General features: G+C 44.0%; 1 protein-coding gene across 3 annotated transcripts in view; it reads right to left on the reverse strand.

The window, feature by feature from the left end:
- The window catches only part of LOC104939120 (disks large homolog 1), a 165,218-nt gene that overhangs the window by 21,057 nt on the left and 126,516 nt on the right, over positions 1-17,645 (reverse strand). For 2 of the 3 annotated variants that reach the window (XM_027290624.1, XM_027290626.1), the window contains 6 exons: positions 15,583-15,636; positions 5,659-5,709; positions 3,063-3,187; positions 1,411-1,580; positions 856-992; positions 82-226 (listed from right to left, as the gene is read on the reverse strand). In XM_027290624.1, coding sequence (XP_027146425.1) covers positions 82-226; positions 856-992; positions 1,411-1,580; positions 3,063-3,187; positions 5,659-5,709; positions 15,583-15,636 — 682 coding nt within the window. The remainder of the gene's footprint in view (positions 1-81; positions 227-855; positions 993-1,410; positions 1,581-3,062; positions 3,188-5,658; positions 5,710-15,582; positions 15,637-17,645) is intronic. The other variant, XM_027290625.1, reaches the window with a different exon arrangement.

Consider the following 17,645-nt stretch of genomic DNA (forward strand, 5'->3'; position numbering starts at 1 on the left):
CTTCACTGCAGGTTGGGTCTGATGTTGAAAATAAAAGTGTGAAATTACCCATGAGCAAAATTGTTGCGTGTGTGTACTTACAATTAGTCACGTCGGGTGGAGGGAAGTTGTCGTTAATAAAAAGGGATGTGTGTTTGGCCACACGGAGGTAAACAACATCAGGAGTGGACTTCAGGGCAGCCACTGCCTCCTCGTGAGTTACCTCCTCCAAACAGGAGGCGTTCACCTGGAGACACATGGAGACATATATACGTTATTACCATGAACAGGGATGAATAAACATACAAGCAACGTGGAGAGAACGTCATGTTGCTAGGCTCCAGACTGCAGCAAAAACAGAGTGGATTCTATCATGATGTTCTATGGCTGTGTCCATGGACTGAACATAGACTTGTGTTTATTTAGCACCTCTCTAATCTACCGACACTTGTCACATTCACACAGTGATGGCAGAGGCTGCTATGCAAGATGCCAACTGCTCATTGCTTCGAAGCAGCAATACTAGCAGAGAGGTTTGAATGAAGAGTGACACTGTCCTTCTCTAATACACCTAATTCAGGCTAACAATATCTAACATACAGTAGATCATATGTTATAAATGAGAGCCTTGCGTTTTTTTCATCATTTCATTATGTGGAATAATTACATTTCTAGATTTATTAAGGGCAAATCATTTCATATCTGGTGTTACCAAGGAATATTTATGACATGTAAAATCAATATAGCGATTCATAGCATGCAGTGCTTGGTTATATTGATGATGGTATATGATGTCAACTGTGAACTACAGACTAGACTGTACAACATCTGCATGATAAAAGAAAAGAGAGAAATAATAAAAAAGAAGTTTCTTACAGCTACAAGTTTGTCCCCTATCTGTAGCCGTCCATCTTTATGTGCAGCCCCTCCCTCGATGATCTTAGTCACATAGATGCTGTTGTCACCGGGGACGTGTTGGTTTCCAACTCCACCTGCTATACTGAACCCTAACCCTGAGAGAAAACATCTGTAGGTCAGTTTTGTTCTTAGTGTTGGATGTCTTTCTTTGCTGCACTGCTGCTCCCTTTACCAGTTCCTAAGCTGGATTTGATACAGTCCAATTATAGGGTGGTAAACAAAAGCAGAATCAAATTAGTTAAACCATATCCTGTCACACATTTTATATTTCAATTGTTTTAATTGCTCAATGAATCTTTTATTTCCCCTGCTCAATCATATTACTGCGTCTTAGCCACTGAAACATGCTGACTTCTCAGCAGAAATCAGAAAAATGTGCTGCATCATACATCAGTTTATGTCTTGATTTCCTTCTTTCCTTACGTGCAGTCAGTGATAAGTATGGTCAACTTAAAGTCGCTGTTTCAGTTCTTACAGACTCTGCTGTATGTTCTGTTTGGAGTCTTTTCTTACCTTTGGGCCCTTTGACCAGTTTGATATCCATGATTCTCTCAGTGAGGCTCCTCCTGCGTCGTATACTTAGTCGGACAAGACCTCCAGCCTCCTTCAGTGCCTCCACAGCCCCGCTGTGTGTCACCTCCCTGACATCTGCCTCATTTACCCGGACTATGCAGTCATTGACCCTGCACCAAAAAGTCACATACAGTAGTCATTTGACTTGCATAAGCACAGTGAGGACAAATGACACATCACCTCTTAAACTCGAATGTTGACTAGACTCATTAATATGGAATTCCTGGTTCAATCACAGTGCCTAAGGAGCTTATAGCTACAGGTAAAGAGCCGGGCTCAGAAGCTCCTCGGCAGAGCTACATTTACCTTCCCTTCAAAGTTTTTTTAAATGTTCCCTGTCATGATGCTCATCCAACAGAACTCTTAGAACTGGATTTGGTTGTGGACCATGAAGATGTTTCACTCATCCAAGACACTTCTTTAGTTCTGACTGATTGGTGGGGAGATGTGAGTATTTACGATAGGCAGGATCATAGACCAGCCCATAGTTCCACTTGGTTAGTTAATTAGTGCTCATTGTTTTTGTGACGACTGTCGTCAGAGTCACCAAAGTCACATTAGGTCTGTTGTGAACGACAGCCTTTCAGGTCACCTGAGCTCTGGTGTGGACGATGGTCCTTGGCGTAACATGAGGCCAAGTGTGAGCACTAAAACACAAGCTAAGTGTTATCAGAACCTTACAACACAGAGCTGACAAAGTGCCTACGAGTGTCCAAGCTCAGGAGTTATGGGAAAATGGCCATGAGATCGAGGAAGGACAATACTATCGGTGATGAAGAAAAGAAGGATAGGCGGAACAACATTGTCATCCCCTACGTATCTGGCATATCAGAAAAACTCAGGAGTATCTTCAACAAGCATAGAATCCCAGTGTTCTTCAAACCCAGCAACATACTTAGACAGAAAGTGGTACACCACCTGAACAAGCTTCTTGGTTTTGAGGGGCGGAATGTCTTCATGGATCTATAACCAGTTGCCCCAGATTTACCTCCACAGACTCCTTTAACAACTGTATTCATGCTGCCTGGCCAATCAAGACATGATTTTAGAATCAAATGTTACTGTACAATTCAATGTATTTAGTCTACTACAATTGATAGGGGCAATAATAATCAGCTGTGATAAGTAAAGGTATCTGTTCACTGGTCAAACATTGCATGAAACATTTGATTTCAAGATCTAAATCTTTTGGTTGAAATTAGAATCTAGTATTTGATTTTGGATTTTGTGCCCCTTGTTTTCCCCTCATTTTACTCAGGTTATGATTTGTGCTCATATTATGTTTGCTTTTTTATTTGTTGATTTACAGTAATATTTTGTCTTTTGTTGCATCATCTTGTTCATCATTACGTTAAGGTTCCATCCTGAAGGTGTAGCTCGTGGTTGGGGTTTATGGATGTTTGTAAGGCCAAGAATTCTTCTTGACTTTACAAACAGTTCATTTTGTGTATCTTTTTCATTGGCAAATGTACGTGCACACGTGTGTGGTCATGAGTCACATGCCTATATGGACACACACTAAAAGAATGTGGTATTTTTCAGTGACTCATTCCCCACAGAGTTCTTGTGTGTATGTGTGTGTGTGTGTGTACCTGAGTCGTCCATTCTGGGCTGCAGCCCCTCCAGGTATAATCTTGGTGATGAAGATGGAGGGGTCTTCTCCGATGTGAGGGTTATCGGTCCCTCCAGCGATACTGAACCCCAGTCCTGAGTTTCCCTACACGTACACACAGGAAAAAGAAACGTACATAAACATAGTGGTTTGAAAAGGTAATTTCTTAATAAAAAAGATATATATTATGCTGAAAGTAATAAGTGAACATTACAATGGAAACATTATCCAGACACACCTCACTAGTAACATTACAACGTTAGGCACCTACATCTATGACATACATATCTTATCATTCATTTGAAAGCTATGTTTAATATATCCCCAATTTTCACTTCTTATGAATCCAATTTACCACCTGAACAAACAACATGTAATCTGACTCTGTCCAAATATTCCTCATTACTCATAATACATCACCACTGGTTTGAGACCAGTGTAATGTCTATGCCTGTTTGCATGTATGTCCATAGTGCCTTTAAAGAAGATCCTGTCAAGCAGACAAAACCAGGTCATAGGAGAATAGAGCGAGAGAGCGAGAGCCTCGGGGTGAGAGAAAAAAGTGGAATAATGAGTGAGGGGGGAAGAGAATCAGGAAAAAGAAAGTGGGGGAGGACGAGGAATAAAAAGGATGAGGAAATAGGGTCAGCAGGGTCGGACCAATGGTGCGACGAAAAAAGCTAAAGATGAGATGCAGGAAGTCTATGAGTCAATTTTATTTCATTATATAACCTCACACTTAAAAATAAGTTTGTCATACGAATGTGATGCCAGAGAACCTGCTACAGACCTGCCTGCAGCAGAAAGCTGATGAGGATTAGATGAAAGATTAATGAATATAATATTTCTTAATTTTATTAATTAAAAATAAAAAACATTTTAAATTAGCAATAGAAAATATTATGTCTCAAATACTCTGATATCAGCTCTAATGTGGATATTTTCTTGTTTTTGTGTTTTCTTCTTTAAAAAAAACAGATTATATAATGAATAACAATCAATCATCAAAATATTTGGCAATACCTTTATTATAAGACATACTAGATATATTTACTACACAACTAATCATTATATCATCATTGTCATTCATTTTATGAACATGTACTCCCTCAATTGACCTCTAAGTTGCCTAAAATAGGACTGAAATAGGATTTACCATCATTACATATTACATACATGCTGTTGTTTGTGCTTATGCACCAACAGCAGAACGGATTACTCTACCATCTTGAAGTCTTTGGTGGGGTCCTGGAAAGGATTCCACCTGGTCACTCCATAGTTCTGCTGGGAAACTTCAATGCTCATGTGGGATACAACATAGTGATCAGGAGGGGAGTGATTGGGAGAAATGGCCTACCTGATCTGAATCTGAGCAGTGCTTTGTTGTCAGACTTCTGTGCTAGTCATGGATTGGCCATGACAAACACCATGTTCGAGAATAAGGGTGTTCAGAAGTGTACATGGTACCAGAGCAACCTAAGGCACAGGTTGATGATCGACTTTGTGGTCGTGTCATCAGAGCTGTCAGCTGCTCACCACCTGGTGGTGAGTTGGATCAGGTGGCGAGGCAGAATGCCTGACAGACCTGGTAAACCCAAACGTGTAGTGAGGATGAACTGGGAACGCCCCTGTCTGCAAGGTCTTCACCTCACACCTCTGAACTTTTCATGCAGGTCACCAGTGCCAGTTAAGGCGGCAACCTAAGAACCCGCTGGTGGACACCGGTGGTGAAGAAGGCTGTCAAGCTGAGGCCTTTTCAGGCTTGGCTGGCCTATGAGTCTACAAAAGCAGCAGACAGGTACCGGGCGGCTAGAAGGGCAACAATCTAGGTGTAGGAGGAGTTCGGGGAGGCCATGGAGAAGGACTTTCTTACCAGGCTGTGTATAGCTGGAATGGAGAACTGCTGACTGACTGGCAGAGGTCGCTAAGGTAGTCAGAAGTTCACTGGCGGTAAGATGCCAGGTGTGAATGAGATTCACCCTGAGATCCTGAAGGCTTTGGACATTGTTGGGCTGTCCTAGCTGATGCACCGTTACAATATCGCATAGAGGATGGATACAGTACCTGTACCCCACACACAAACCAGGGTAGTGGTCCCCATTTTCAAAAAAGGGGACTGGAGGGTGTTCTCCAGTTATCAGGGTATCACACTGCACAACCTCCCAGGAAAAGTTTATTCTAGGGTTTATTCTAGGAAAGGAGGCTGCGACCGATTGCTGAACCCCAGATTCAGGAGGAGCAATGTAGATTCTGTCCGGCTATGGAACAGCAGAAAAGGACTAGCTCTTTACCCTTGCAGGGGTGCTGAGGGGAGTTTGACCATCCGGTCAAGCATCAGAAAAGGCTTACGACTATATAAATCCTATTTCAAACTGATCTCACACTTTCTTCCATTTCTCCCAGTTTAAAATGATTTGTTTCAGCAGCACTGATGGTGTTTTTAATGTGATTGTGGTGTGTTCAGGGAGGACGGGGGTCAGTCAGAACAGATGTAGGTATTGTCACAAAGCGGCTGATGTGACTGAGTACACAGAGTTCAGTGTATATAATTAAACATGCATGTTGGTTGTTTTTACCCGCTCCAGCGTGATTTCCTCATACTCATAGTCTGCTTCTGTTCCATTGACCTGTCAGAGAGGAGGAGGGAGAAAAGTCAATTAAGAGTACACACTGAAAGCACTTTTCCTGTAATGAACACTAAAATACTCTTTGGAGTTTACCGTAAAGCTTTTAACATTCATGATTTATATGCAGTGTTTTTCTGTCACTTGCTATTGGCAGGTACATCACTCTCTTGTGTTGCATTAAACCTTCATGTTTATCACAGCTTTATTGTATTTCTCGCTGTACTGAGTACTGATACCATGCTGTAAAAATACTACATACTAAATACTAAAACCAGGAAAATTTATTTAAAGTATTAAAAATAAAAGGGAGGACTGTACTGGTGTTCATTATGTTCATCATGGGTATCAGAATTAAAGAAAAGTGAAGTTAGACATTTGATCGTTCATGAATCCAAGAGATTAAACTGGTAATGCGTATTTCTGATGTCATATTTAAGAACATCCCTGGTGAATTACACATGCGCCAATCACAGTGCACAGCGACCACTGTAAAATATAACAATGTCTATATTTTTAGACTAAATGAATAGTCCAAAGAATTAAATCTGATCTGAGCAGACTATTTCATGTTCTTCTCGGTTTATACTGGTGAAATGAGTGTTTTGTTTCTGCTTACGCAAGCATGCATGCACGCACACACACACACACACACACACACACACACACACACACATATAGAGTTGTCAAATGGCATCCCAATGGCCAATGTAATCCCCTTGCCTGTAATCTGTGTCTCTGTGCAGTCAGATTAGGTTAGATTTTGAATTTCTGTCGTTTCAAACAGAGGGCACAATCACGCACCATACACCATACATATTCAGACTGGATGGACACCTGGTTACATAAAATATTGGATTGCTCTGTAAAAAATGAAGACAATAAAGCTTCAACAAAAAGCCTCGTTAGTATTTAAATAAAGCATGACAAAATGAAGTGATATTTTAAGTAATGTTAGAAGATTTTCAAAGTTATAGCCTCCACTTCCTCAAGAAACAAGAGGTAGAAACTGCCTTATTCATCCGCAGAGTGGTTACATTTATTTTAAGAAAGTAAAATGTTCTGTAAAATATGAAGTGAAACTGGCGTGAGATGAAGCTTTTTTTTCTCTCCCTCTGTGTGATATATTCCAGGCAGTTCAGCAAGAAGTAATTCCACAGTAATTACATAATAAACTCATCTAACAACAACAGACACTGATGCTCTGGGGCAGCTGGCTACCAGTAAAATGACATCTGCATCCATCTAATTCTGGACTGAGCTTTCTGTCCAAATCCAGGACACTTTTTTTTTCAGAGGAACGATTTGATTTAGTGGTTGATATTACCAGAATTTTATATAGAAGCTCAGATCAGATCAGCTCAGATTAGAAACATATAATAACAGAAAACAAATAATTGGTAGAAACATTTTAAACTTTCTGAACCAACTGAAATTATTATTTTTATTATTATTATTGTCTACCAAAGGAGCCGAGTTTCCCTTGCCCGGACGTGGGTCACCAGGGCCCAGGGGTCTAGGGGTTGGGCTTGTTGTTGAGCGCCTGGTGGTTGGGTCTTTACCCATGGGGCCCGGCAGGGCACAGCCCGAAAGGGTGACATGGGCCCCCCTTCCCATGGGCCCACCACCCATGGGAGGGGTCTCAGGGGGCAGGTGCGGAGAGAGTTGGGCGGCAGTCGGAGGCGGGGACCCTGGCGGTCTGGGGACGTGGAATGTCACCTCTCTGGCGGGGAAGGAGCCTGAGCTGGTGCGCGAGGTCGAGAGGTACCGGCTAGATATAGTCGGGCTCGCCTCGATGCACAGTGTGGGTTCTGGAAGGGGTTGGACGCTCTACCACTCTGGAGTTGCCCTGGCGAGAGGCGCAGAGCGGGGGTGGGAATGCTTGTTTTCCCCCGGCTCGGCGCCTTTACATTGGGGTTCACCCCGGTGGACGAGAGGGTAGCCTCCCTTCGCCTTCGGGTGGGGGGGCGGGTCCTGACTGTTGTCTGTGCCTATGCACCGGATGGCAGTTTACAGTACCCACCCTTTTTGGAGTCTTTGGAGGGGGTGCTGGAGAGCGCTCCCTCTGGGGGACTTCAATGCTCACATGGGCAGCGACAGTGAGACCTGGTGGGGTGTGATTGGGAGGAACGGCCCCCCTGATCTGAACCCGAACGGTGTTCTGTTATTGGACTTCTGTGTTCCACATGGATCGTCTATAACGAACACCATGTTCAAGGGTGTCCATATGTGCACTTGGCACCAGGACACCCTCGGCCGCAGTTCGCTGATCGACTCTGTGGTCGTGTCGTCGGACTTGCGGCCACATGTTTTGGACACTTGGGTGAAGAGAGGGGCGGAGCTGTCAACAACTGATCACCACCTGGTGGTGAGTTGGCTCCGATGGTGGGGGAGGATGGCGATCAGACCTGGCAGGCCCAAACGTGTGTGCAGGTCTGCTGGCAACGTCTGGCTGAATCTCCTGTCAGAAAGAGCTTCAACTCCCACCTCCGGGAGAGCTTCACTCACGTCCCGGGGGAGGCGGGGGACATGGAGTCCGAGTGGACCTTGTTCCATTCCTCCATTGTCGAGGCGGCTGACCGGAGCTGTGGCCATAAGGTGGCCGGTGCCTGACGTGGCGGCGGCCCCCGAACCCGCTGGTAGACACCGGCGGTGAGGGATGCCGTCAAGCTGAAGAAGGAGTCCTACAGAACCTTTTTGGCCTGTGGGACTCCTGAAGCAGCTGACGGGTATCGACATGCCAAGCAGAGTGCGGCCTCGGTGGTTGCGGAGGCAAAAATTTGGCCGTGGGAGGAGTTCGGTGAGGCCATGGAGAAAAACTTTCGAACGGCTTCGAGGAGGTTCTGGACCACCATCCGGCGGCTCAGGCGGGGGAAGCAGTGCACTGTCAACACTGTGTTCAGTGGCCGCGGGGTGCTGCTGACCTCGACTGGGGACCTCTTGGGTCGGTAGAGGGAATACTTCGAAGACCTCCTCAATCCCACCTCACGTCTTCCTTTGAGGAGGCAGACTCTGGGGACCCTGTGGTGGTCTCGCCCATATCTGGGGCTGAGGTCGCTGAGGTAGTCAAAAAGCTCCTCGGTGGCAGGGCCCCGGGGGTGGATGAGGTCAGCCCGGAGTTCCTCAAGGCTCTGGATGTTGTGGGGCTGTCTTGGTTTACACGTCTCTGCAACATTGCGTGGACATCGGGGGCAGTGCCTCTAGACTGGCAGACCGGGGTGGTTGTTCCCCTCTTCAAAAAGGGGGACCGGAGGTTGTGCTCCAACTATAGGGGGATCACACTCCTCAGCCTCCCAGGGATGGTCTTTTCGGGGGTCCTGGAGAGGAGTGTCGAACCTCGGATCCAGGAGGAGCAGTGTGGTTTTCGTCCTGGTCATGGAACTTTGGACCAGCTCTATACCCTTAGCGCAGTCCTGGAGGGTGCATGGGAGTTCGCCCAACCAGTCTACATGTGCTTTGTGGACTTGGAGAAGGCGTTCGACCGTGTCCCTCTGGGAGTCCTGTGGGGGGTGCTCCAGGAGTATGGGGTTCCGGACATTACATTTACATTACATTACATTGCATTTAGCAGACGCTTTTATCCAAAGCGACTTACAGAGGAGGACATAAGCTGGGAAAGGTGTAAAGGAGCACAGAGTAGTTGTTAGTTTTGTTAGGCAGGGAAGCATTCTCGAAACAGAAAGGTTTTTACAAGTTTTTTAAAGGTAGAAAGGGATGTTGCTGTTCTTGTAGCTGTTGGTAGGTCATTCCACCATTTGGGGACGACCACAGAAAAGAGTTTAGAGTGACCTCGCTTTGCGAGAGGCGAGGGTACAACTAGCCGGTTTGTATGAGCGGAGCGTAGCGCCCTGGTCGGGACGTGAGCCTTTAGTAAGACGCTGAGATAGGCAGGGGCAGATCCTGAGATGGTTTTGTAGGCTAGCGTCAGAGCTTTGTGTTTAATTCTGGCAGCTACAGGCAGCCAGTGCAGGTCGCTGAAGAGCGGACCCATTTATACGGGCTATCCATCCCTGTACTCTCAGTGCCAGAGCTTGGTCCGCATTCCCGGCAGTAAGTCGGACCTGTTTCCTGCCTGTGGGAGTTGGACTCCGCCAGGGCTGCCCTTTGTCACCGGTTTTGTTCATAACCTTTATGGACAGAATTTCTAGGCGCAGCCAGGGCGTTGAGGGGCTGCGGTTCGGTGTCAGCACTGAAGGTTATTGTTGGAGCTTGTACCTTCACTTTCCTCCTATGTGCTTCCACTGATAGTAGTGTTTGTTTATATTGACAACATGGAGCATTTTGTATATAATGCTGAAAAAAATGCTTGTAATATACTAGTATCTCTGCAAAATTGTGATTTACAGTACAGAGTAAAAGAAAAGAAGCAACTCTGAGAATGTATATGCTAAACCAGTGGTTCTCAACTGGTCTGGCTTCGGGCGCCATTGATGCGCCGTGCGCCCTAGCCTAACCAGCCCCCCCGCCTCTCCTACGCGGCCCACATTGTCCATCGCTAAGCCCCAGAGTGTGTTCGGGGTGTGTGATCTACTCGTTAAATATATATATCAGGACTTATCGGCCCAAATAGCACGTCGGCCCACCGGGCAAATGCACGGTATGCCAGTCCGTCCCTGGCCGTGACTCAAATTGAGGAAAATTTTCAACTTCTCAAATTTATTTAATGAAAAGATGGTGCAGTTTGGTGGGTGTCTATTAACATTACAAGGCTTGTGAATAGACGGCACTCCGCGGCATAAAAAATCCACTTCAAAATAAAAGCACAGGATTTTGTTCTTAACATTTTTTTTCCCAGGCAAAGGCCCGCGACCCACTGAGAACGGGACCCACCAGTTGAGAATCACTGTGCTAAACGATTAAAATGAACGTTATTTGCTGAAGAAAGAAGACCTCTGAGTACTTTTGCATTGTCACATCAGTGCACACCGATGCCCAGTCCACTGTTTTCACTTCAGCTCAAGAATTGACTTATTAGTCGCTTAACCCACTACACTACCGACCGCCCCGTGTGTGGAGGCTACGGTCCTCGCTGCAGCTGGCCCTGGTTCGAATCCTGCATCGGACGGCTAATTTACTGCGTGTCACTCCCCCTCTCTCTGCCCCCTGCTTCCTGTCTATCTTCAGCTGTAGTATCAATAAAGGCATAAAAAGGCCAAAAAAAAAATCTTAAAAAAAAGAATTCACTTATTATTCTTATTTAAATGCAAAATTTATGCTAAGCTTCTTGCATGTAGGCTCCAACCCTTTATGACGAAACTCATTAATTGTGACCAAACAGGCTTCATCAGATCCAGGCAGCCTGAGGAGATTAATACATATAATACACGGGGCCTCCTCATTACTACTACCATCAGCTGTCTTGACATTAGACGCTTGGAGTGGCAGTATCTCTGATCAGTACTGGAGTTCTTTGAGGTGGGTCCTCACTTCTTAAGGCCCACTCACACCGGAGGCGTTACGGCTGCGTTACAGTTGCGCCGTGGTCACCATAGCAGATAGCCGCCAGTCTAGTCAATGAGAGCACTCACACAGGGCGCGTCTCAGAAGCCACGGCGCGAGCATTCCGTAGCATTTCTATTTTTCAACAGAGCACTGCACACCAGACAGGAAATCCAACACAGAATCAACATAATAAACTTCCGCCCCCTTTCAGAATAAAACACAATACGCAGTTCATGTAGCTTTTTACAACTTCACATCAAGGTTACGTCATGACCGGTGGCACCAGGTGATCAAAGATCGATCAAAGGGTCTCAACATGGACGATGAGAGACTAATTGTTGAAGTGGAACAACACACAATCATTTATGACACAACAGATGCTTTTTATAATCTCCTCCACGTCGGAGAAGCAAAGTCAGCAGTTTATCGTGGGGTCTCGCAAACGTCCAGGAATCTCGCGTGATTTCGTGATCTCAGCGTGAATACGGCCGTCACATGACGCTGCCATTACGCGGCTGACACGCGCCCAGTGTGAGTTGACGCCGGGCAAAGGACGCAGCTAAAACACGCTGCTGTAACGCCTCCTGTGTGAGTCCCGTGTTACATATGATTAAAGTTTTATATACCAATCCAACTGCTATGGTACTGACGGGCAGGACTTGCTCCTCCCTATTTAACATTGCAAGGAGCTCCAGACAGGGATGCCCTTTGAGTCCCCTCCTGTTTGCACTCTCTCTGGAGCCTCTCGCTCAGTCAACCCGGATGTCTAAAGCTATCACTCCTATCACTATGTTTGGGACTACACGTTACATATCCTTGTATGCGGATGACATCCTCTTATATCTAGGGAACGCGCAGCAGTCTCTACCTGATGTTCTATCTATTTTCCAACGGTTTAGTGATATATCTTGGTACAGAATAAATTGGACAAAGTCAGCTTTCTTACCTCTGAATGACCAAATGAGAAACATAACTTTACCTGCAAATATACCAGTAGTCAATCACTTTAAGTATTTGGGCATTAAGATTAGTTCATCAGTACAGACCATTGTCAAGTCCAATTATGAAGAAACTTTGTCCAACATAACCCGTGACCTTGATAAATGGTCTGCGCTGCCAAATTCCCTTAGATCTTGTATATCTATTATTAAAATGAATGTGCTTCCCTGGATTAACTTGAGTTCGAGTTCGTGAGTGCGATGCTGCCTTTGCCACCTCCCCCATGTTTTTGGGACAAGGCCCAGCAGATAATTTCTAACTTTGTCTGGAATAGAAAGCGTCCTCGTCTAAGATTATCCACAGCACAGAGAGATACAGCTGACGGGGGTCTCTCACTGCCTAATCCTAAATTATATCACTGGGTCTTCACTCTGTGACCTCTGAGCAGCTGGCTTGACGAGGGTATCGAGACTTCATGGCGAACACTGGAAGAGAATATGGTTCGTCCATTGAAACTAAATGAAATCTTATTTTCCAATGTTCCCCTAAGGAAATCTTAAGTCAGCTATGGTCCCATTGTGACTCACATATTAGCAGTCTGGAGGGCAGCAGAAAAAAAATGTGGTATTTCATCTAATTGGAACCCTTATTCACCTATTTTTTATAATGATTGTTTGTTGATTGGTAAATCCCCAATTAAGTTTGGGAGCTCACATTCCGGTTCAACTTGCAACATTCCACGTTCTATTTCTACTTGCAGCTAAGAACAGCCATGGAAACATATGGTGTACCCTGGCAAGGTCCACTGGAGGAACACTCTTTGAGCAAACTTTTGCGGCAGGCCTGGGAATCCAGAAAAACCGTATCTAAATTGTATTGTTATTTCGTAGAAAAATCTTATGTTACTCTGCCAGTGAATGCATCTTGGCCCTGACTTCAGCTGGGATGGGGTCTGGGATACAGTTAAACAGTCATCCAGAAACCCTGACCACCAACAGATTCATCTAAATTTTATTCACAGAACATACATGACTCCTCGTAAACTTTACTGTATGAAAATAAAAGATAATCCGAACTGTACACTATGTACTACAGGCACTGTGGGCACCTTTTTCCACATGATTTGGGAATGCCCAGGGGTTGAAATTTTTTGGAAAATGGTGCAGAGTGAACTGTCATTGCTATTGTCCATTCCTATCCCCCTGTTCCCATCTATTTTTATTTTAAATGATCTCTCTCAACTTAACAAAATCCTCAAAGTGTGTGTTTCTAGCTGGCCTAACTGCAGCTAAAAAGATGATCGCAACAAGGTGGAAACCGCCCCATATACTATCTCGGCAACAGAGGCTGCTCAACTTCATAGATGTTGCGCTTCTGGAATTGTTCACAGCACGCGTCCATGGTGCAAAAGAGGAAGTGTCATTGTACTGGGTTCGAACAGTGGAGGCTCTCAAAGGCTTTTTGGTGTGAGCTGAGCCCCCGAACAGTGGAGGCTCTCAAAGGCTTTTTGGTGTGAGCTGAGCCCCCCCCCTCCTGTTTTCTTTGGTTTATGTTCCCTGTTTAGGTTTTACTGTGTGACAGAAGGCAAAAAGTCTATAAAAGATAAAAAGATAAACAAGTGCCACAAGAACAGTGCAATTTAAGAGTTGTGCAAATTAATTGCATTGATTGCACGTGGAACAAAGGAGAATTTATACCTATTTGTTCGTGCCCTAGGTAGCATGTATCTCTGTCCAGACGGCAGAGAAAAAAATCCTGCAACTCTAATGTCAACTATCATAGTTATGCAGATGACACACAGATATATCTTGCGCTGTCCCCAGATGACTGCAGTCCTATAGAGTCATTGTGTAACTGTCTAGAGCAAGTCAAAAATTGGATGAACCAAAATTTTCTTCAGTTAAATCAAGAAAAAACTGAGGTCATTGTTTTTGGCAATAAAGAGAAGAGGGTTGCTGTCAGTAAACACCTTGAGTTACTGTCTCTAGAAACTAAAGACCAAGTCCGAAACCTTGGCGTGTTGATAGACTCAGATCTGACTTTCAACAGTCACATAAAATCAGTCACCAAAACAGCCTTCTACCAACTTAAGAACATATCCAGAGTTAAGGGCTTTATGTCCCAAACAGATCAGGAGAAGCTGATCCATGCTTTCATCTCCAGTAGACTTGACTACTGTAATGGTCTTTTGACTGGATTCCCCAAAAAAGTATCAAACAGCTGCAGCTCATTCAGAACGCAGCAGCTCGAGTTTTGACCAGAACAAAGAGATCAGAACACATCACCCCAGTTCTTAAGTCTTTACACTGGCTCCCAGTTAGCCACAGAATAGATTTTAAAGTTCTGCTACTAGTTTAAAAATCACTGAATGGTTTAGGCCCACAATACATAAACGACATGTTAGTAGAATATAGACCCAGTAGGGCTCTGAGATCTACTGACTCAGGTCAGATAGTGGAACACAGAGTTCAAACCAGACACGGTAAAGCAGCATTTAGCAGTTATGCTGCTCACAACTGGAACAAACTACCAGCAGGACTGAAATCAGCCCCAACTCTTAGCACTTTTAAATCCAGGTTAAAAACTTTTCTCTTTTCACGTGCTTATGGCTGAGCTCTTTTAAAGAATTTTTAAAGAATTTTTAATCATAATCCAGTGATTTGTTTAATGTTTTAAACTGTTTTTCAAATTTGCTGTTTTAAATGACATACTGATGTTTTTAATAAAATTTTCTTCTCTTTTTAATTTTTTTATTTCTGTTGCTATTGCTTGTCTTAATGTCAAATGTTTTTCCTTGCCTCTGTAAAGCACTATGAATTGCCTTGTGTATGAATTGTGCTATACAAATAAACTTGCCTTGCCTTGCCTTGCCTTCAAATCCCCCAAAAAATTGGATCACAAAAAAAAAAAAATCTATTCTGTGATGTAGCAAATCTATTTCAGGTACAAACCATGTTTTCATTCTGTATCCTAGAGATGGGCAATATGGACTAAAAATTTATCCCGATAATTTCTGGTATTTATCACAGTAACAATAAATAAACACCAATTCAGCCTTATCTTTTTGACTATAAATCTATCACCAAAATAGTAATAAAGGCTAGGGGGAGCTGGTGTTGTGTTGCTGTGGGTTTGTCTATACCTGCTGAATGTAACCGCTGTAAAACAATCAGGAAATAACTTTTCATTTCTCTGATTGATAACAGCTTCATTGAGGCCGACGCTCGCTCTTTGTTATTGTTGTCTCTCTCTCTCTCTCTCTCTCTCTGTCTGTCTCTGTCTCTCTCTCTGTCTTGAAGCCATCTGAGGCTGATATGTAATTGAATCTTGAATCTTTGTGATTCACACACACAGGAAAGTCTTCAAAGACCACTTAAAGACTAAAATCGTAGAAATTCCAGATGTAGCCATTGAGGTGTTACAGCATTAGCAAGGTCCAAAATACACAGTTAGGTGCATTTGCATCCCTGACAATATATTTGAACTAGTACTCACATATGGGGGGGTATCAACGGTGTCAGTGTTGACCACCACTGGAGGGGGATTGGCCTGCAAGAGAGAACATCAATTTATCAAAAATCTGTCTTCACCATTGGTGATTAGGTTTAGTGTGAAGCTCAGCACACATGCAGAGATCTGTAAGGTAACTTACTTGTCTTGCGTTTTGGTACAGCATGTTGAGTACATCTGCTACAGATTACTACTGCAGAGCGACAGCATACACCACATGACATACTGCACAGCCCTAATATTGGACAATACTGATGTACTACACTGGAAACCACACTGTAAGGTAACAGGCTGTTTTATACAGCTCTGTTACAGCACAAAGTCACAATGCCCTGAACAAATAGGCTGTAAGACATTGTACAGTGCTACTCTGTATTCTCTTTTCTATCGTGGGTCAACTGCATTATGGCCTGGTTCAGTCCAGCACAGTTCAGCTTAGAGTGGCAGCAGATAATTGACATTATCTTTCCTCTTTGCCTCATTAAATGACAAACCTCGCCCTAGCTAATAAATAGCCATAAGGTATCTTCTCCTCCTTGTATTTGCAAAGGGAACATCAGCCTCCATCTTATCATTCCACCCCTTCGCCTCCAGTCCTTCCCTCGCATCCTCTCGCTTTTCTCCCCATAAAGTATTGAGTGGTCGCCAGTCCAGTGTTTGCAGCTCTACTCTCAGACTCAGTGTGCAACACAGCAGCACCAGCATCTATCCCTCTACACTAATCTCTACCTCTCTCATCCCCCCTTTCCACTCCTTTATTGTCTTTCTCACACACACACACTATGTGTCTCTCTCTTTTTTTACCAAATGTCCAACTATCTGTCAGTCAAGCTGACGGGATGCTTGATCCCACATGGGACAGGGTGGAGGGGTGTGGAGGGGGGATCAGAGTGATTATAGGTATGATGGGAGGAGTCAAACTTGCCTGCTCAACAACAGCAACAAGGGGTGGAGGGTGCAGACAGAGATGATTGTTACATTACCACTTGCTCACATTGTATACTCTCAGCAGTCTTTAAGCTGTGACCTTGACGGTGCTTGTTAGTAGTTATGAGAGCTTGTGATGGAAGAACTATTGCAACTAACTAAAAGAAGTGCTGCAGTCAAAATGTTGCACAAATCAAATTACAGATGTTGTAAAGTAAATGTGCTCATTGTGCAGCAGAATGGTCACTGTGTACTTGACACTGCACTGACATGCATTGCCCCTCAAGTCGAGGCATCACCTCATTGTGGCACTTAAAAGCTTTTTTAGAATTGAAACAAATATCAAAGATTTATCAAGATAAAATAAAAAAAAGTCACATCAGGACAGATCAATACCACAAAGGCTCCCTCGATACACTTCTATCTCTTTGGATACTTTCACCTTTTCGGCCTCAGCTAAATGAAAATCATTCACGTTAAAACAACCTGAGGGCAAAGAATCACATGTTCATACTAACCTGTGATGTGAGGTCACAACTGTTTATCATGAGAGGTCACACACAGAGGTTCTTGAACTCCGTGTGAAAGTGTTCTGATGAGCTACATCTAAAATACTGATAAAGATAACCAGTCAATGCTCCACTCTGTTACTACATACTTAGTACATGAACATTTGGTTTGGAAGATAAACAACATTAAGTTAACAGCAGTTAGTGCACCAAACACCATGTAGTGTAGAATAATGAATGAATGTTTTCAATGACTCTATTTGAATCTATATATCAGATGAAAAGTCCCCTCAGCTGACGCTCATGTAACATAATATACTTTTATGCTAAGTTCACCAAAGCAGCTAGACTCAGACTGCGTACTTATGTAACATCAATATCAGCTTATGTGTGTGTTGGGTGAGGGGAGTTGTGTTACATGAGAAGGCCAAAAGAACAAACATTGAAATATAAACACACACACACACACACACACACACATGCACACACAGATACACACACACACACACACAGTATCTGTATAAAAGTGATTGTTAGTTGTTACATAAATGCTGTTACACACAGCTGTGTTACCATGGCATTATGGCCTGGTTCAGGCCAGCACAGCACAGC

The sequence above is a fragment of the Larimichthys crocea genome, chromosome XVII (assembly GCF_000972845.2).
Source record: "Larimichthys crocea isolate SSNF chromosome XVII, L_crocea_2.0, whole genome shotgun sequence".
Classification (NCBI taxonomy): domain Eukaryota; kingdom Metazoa; phylum Chordata; class Actinopteri; family Sciaenidae; genus Larimichthys; species Larimichthys crocea.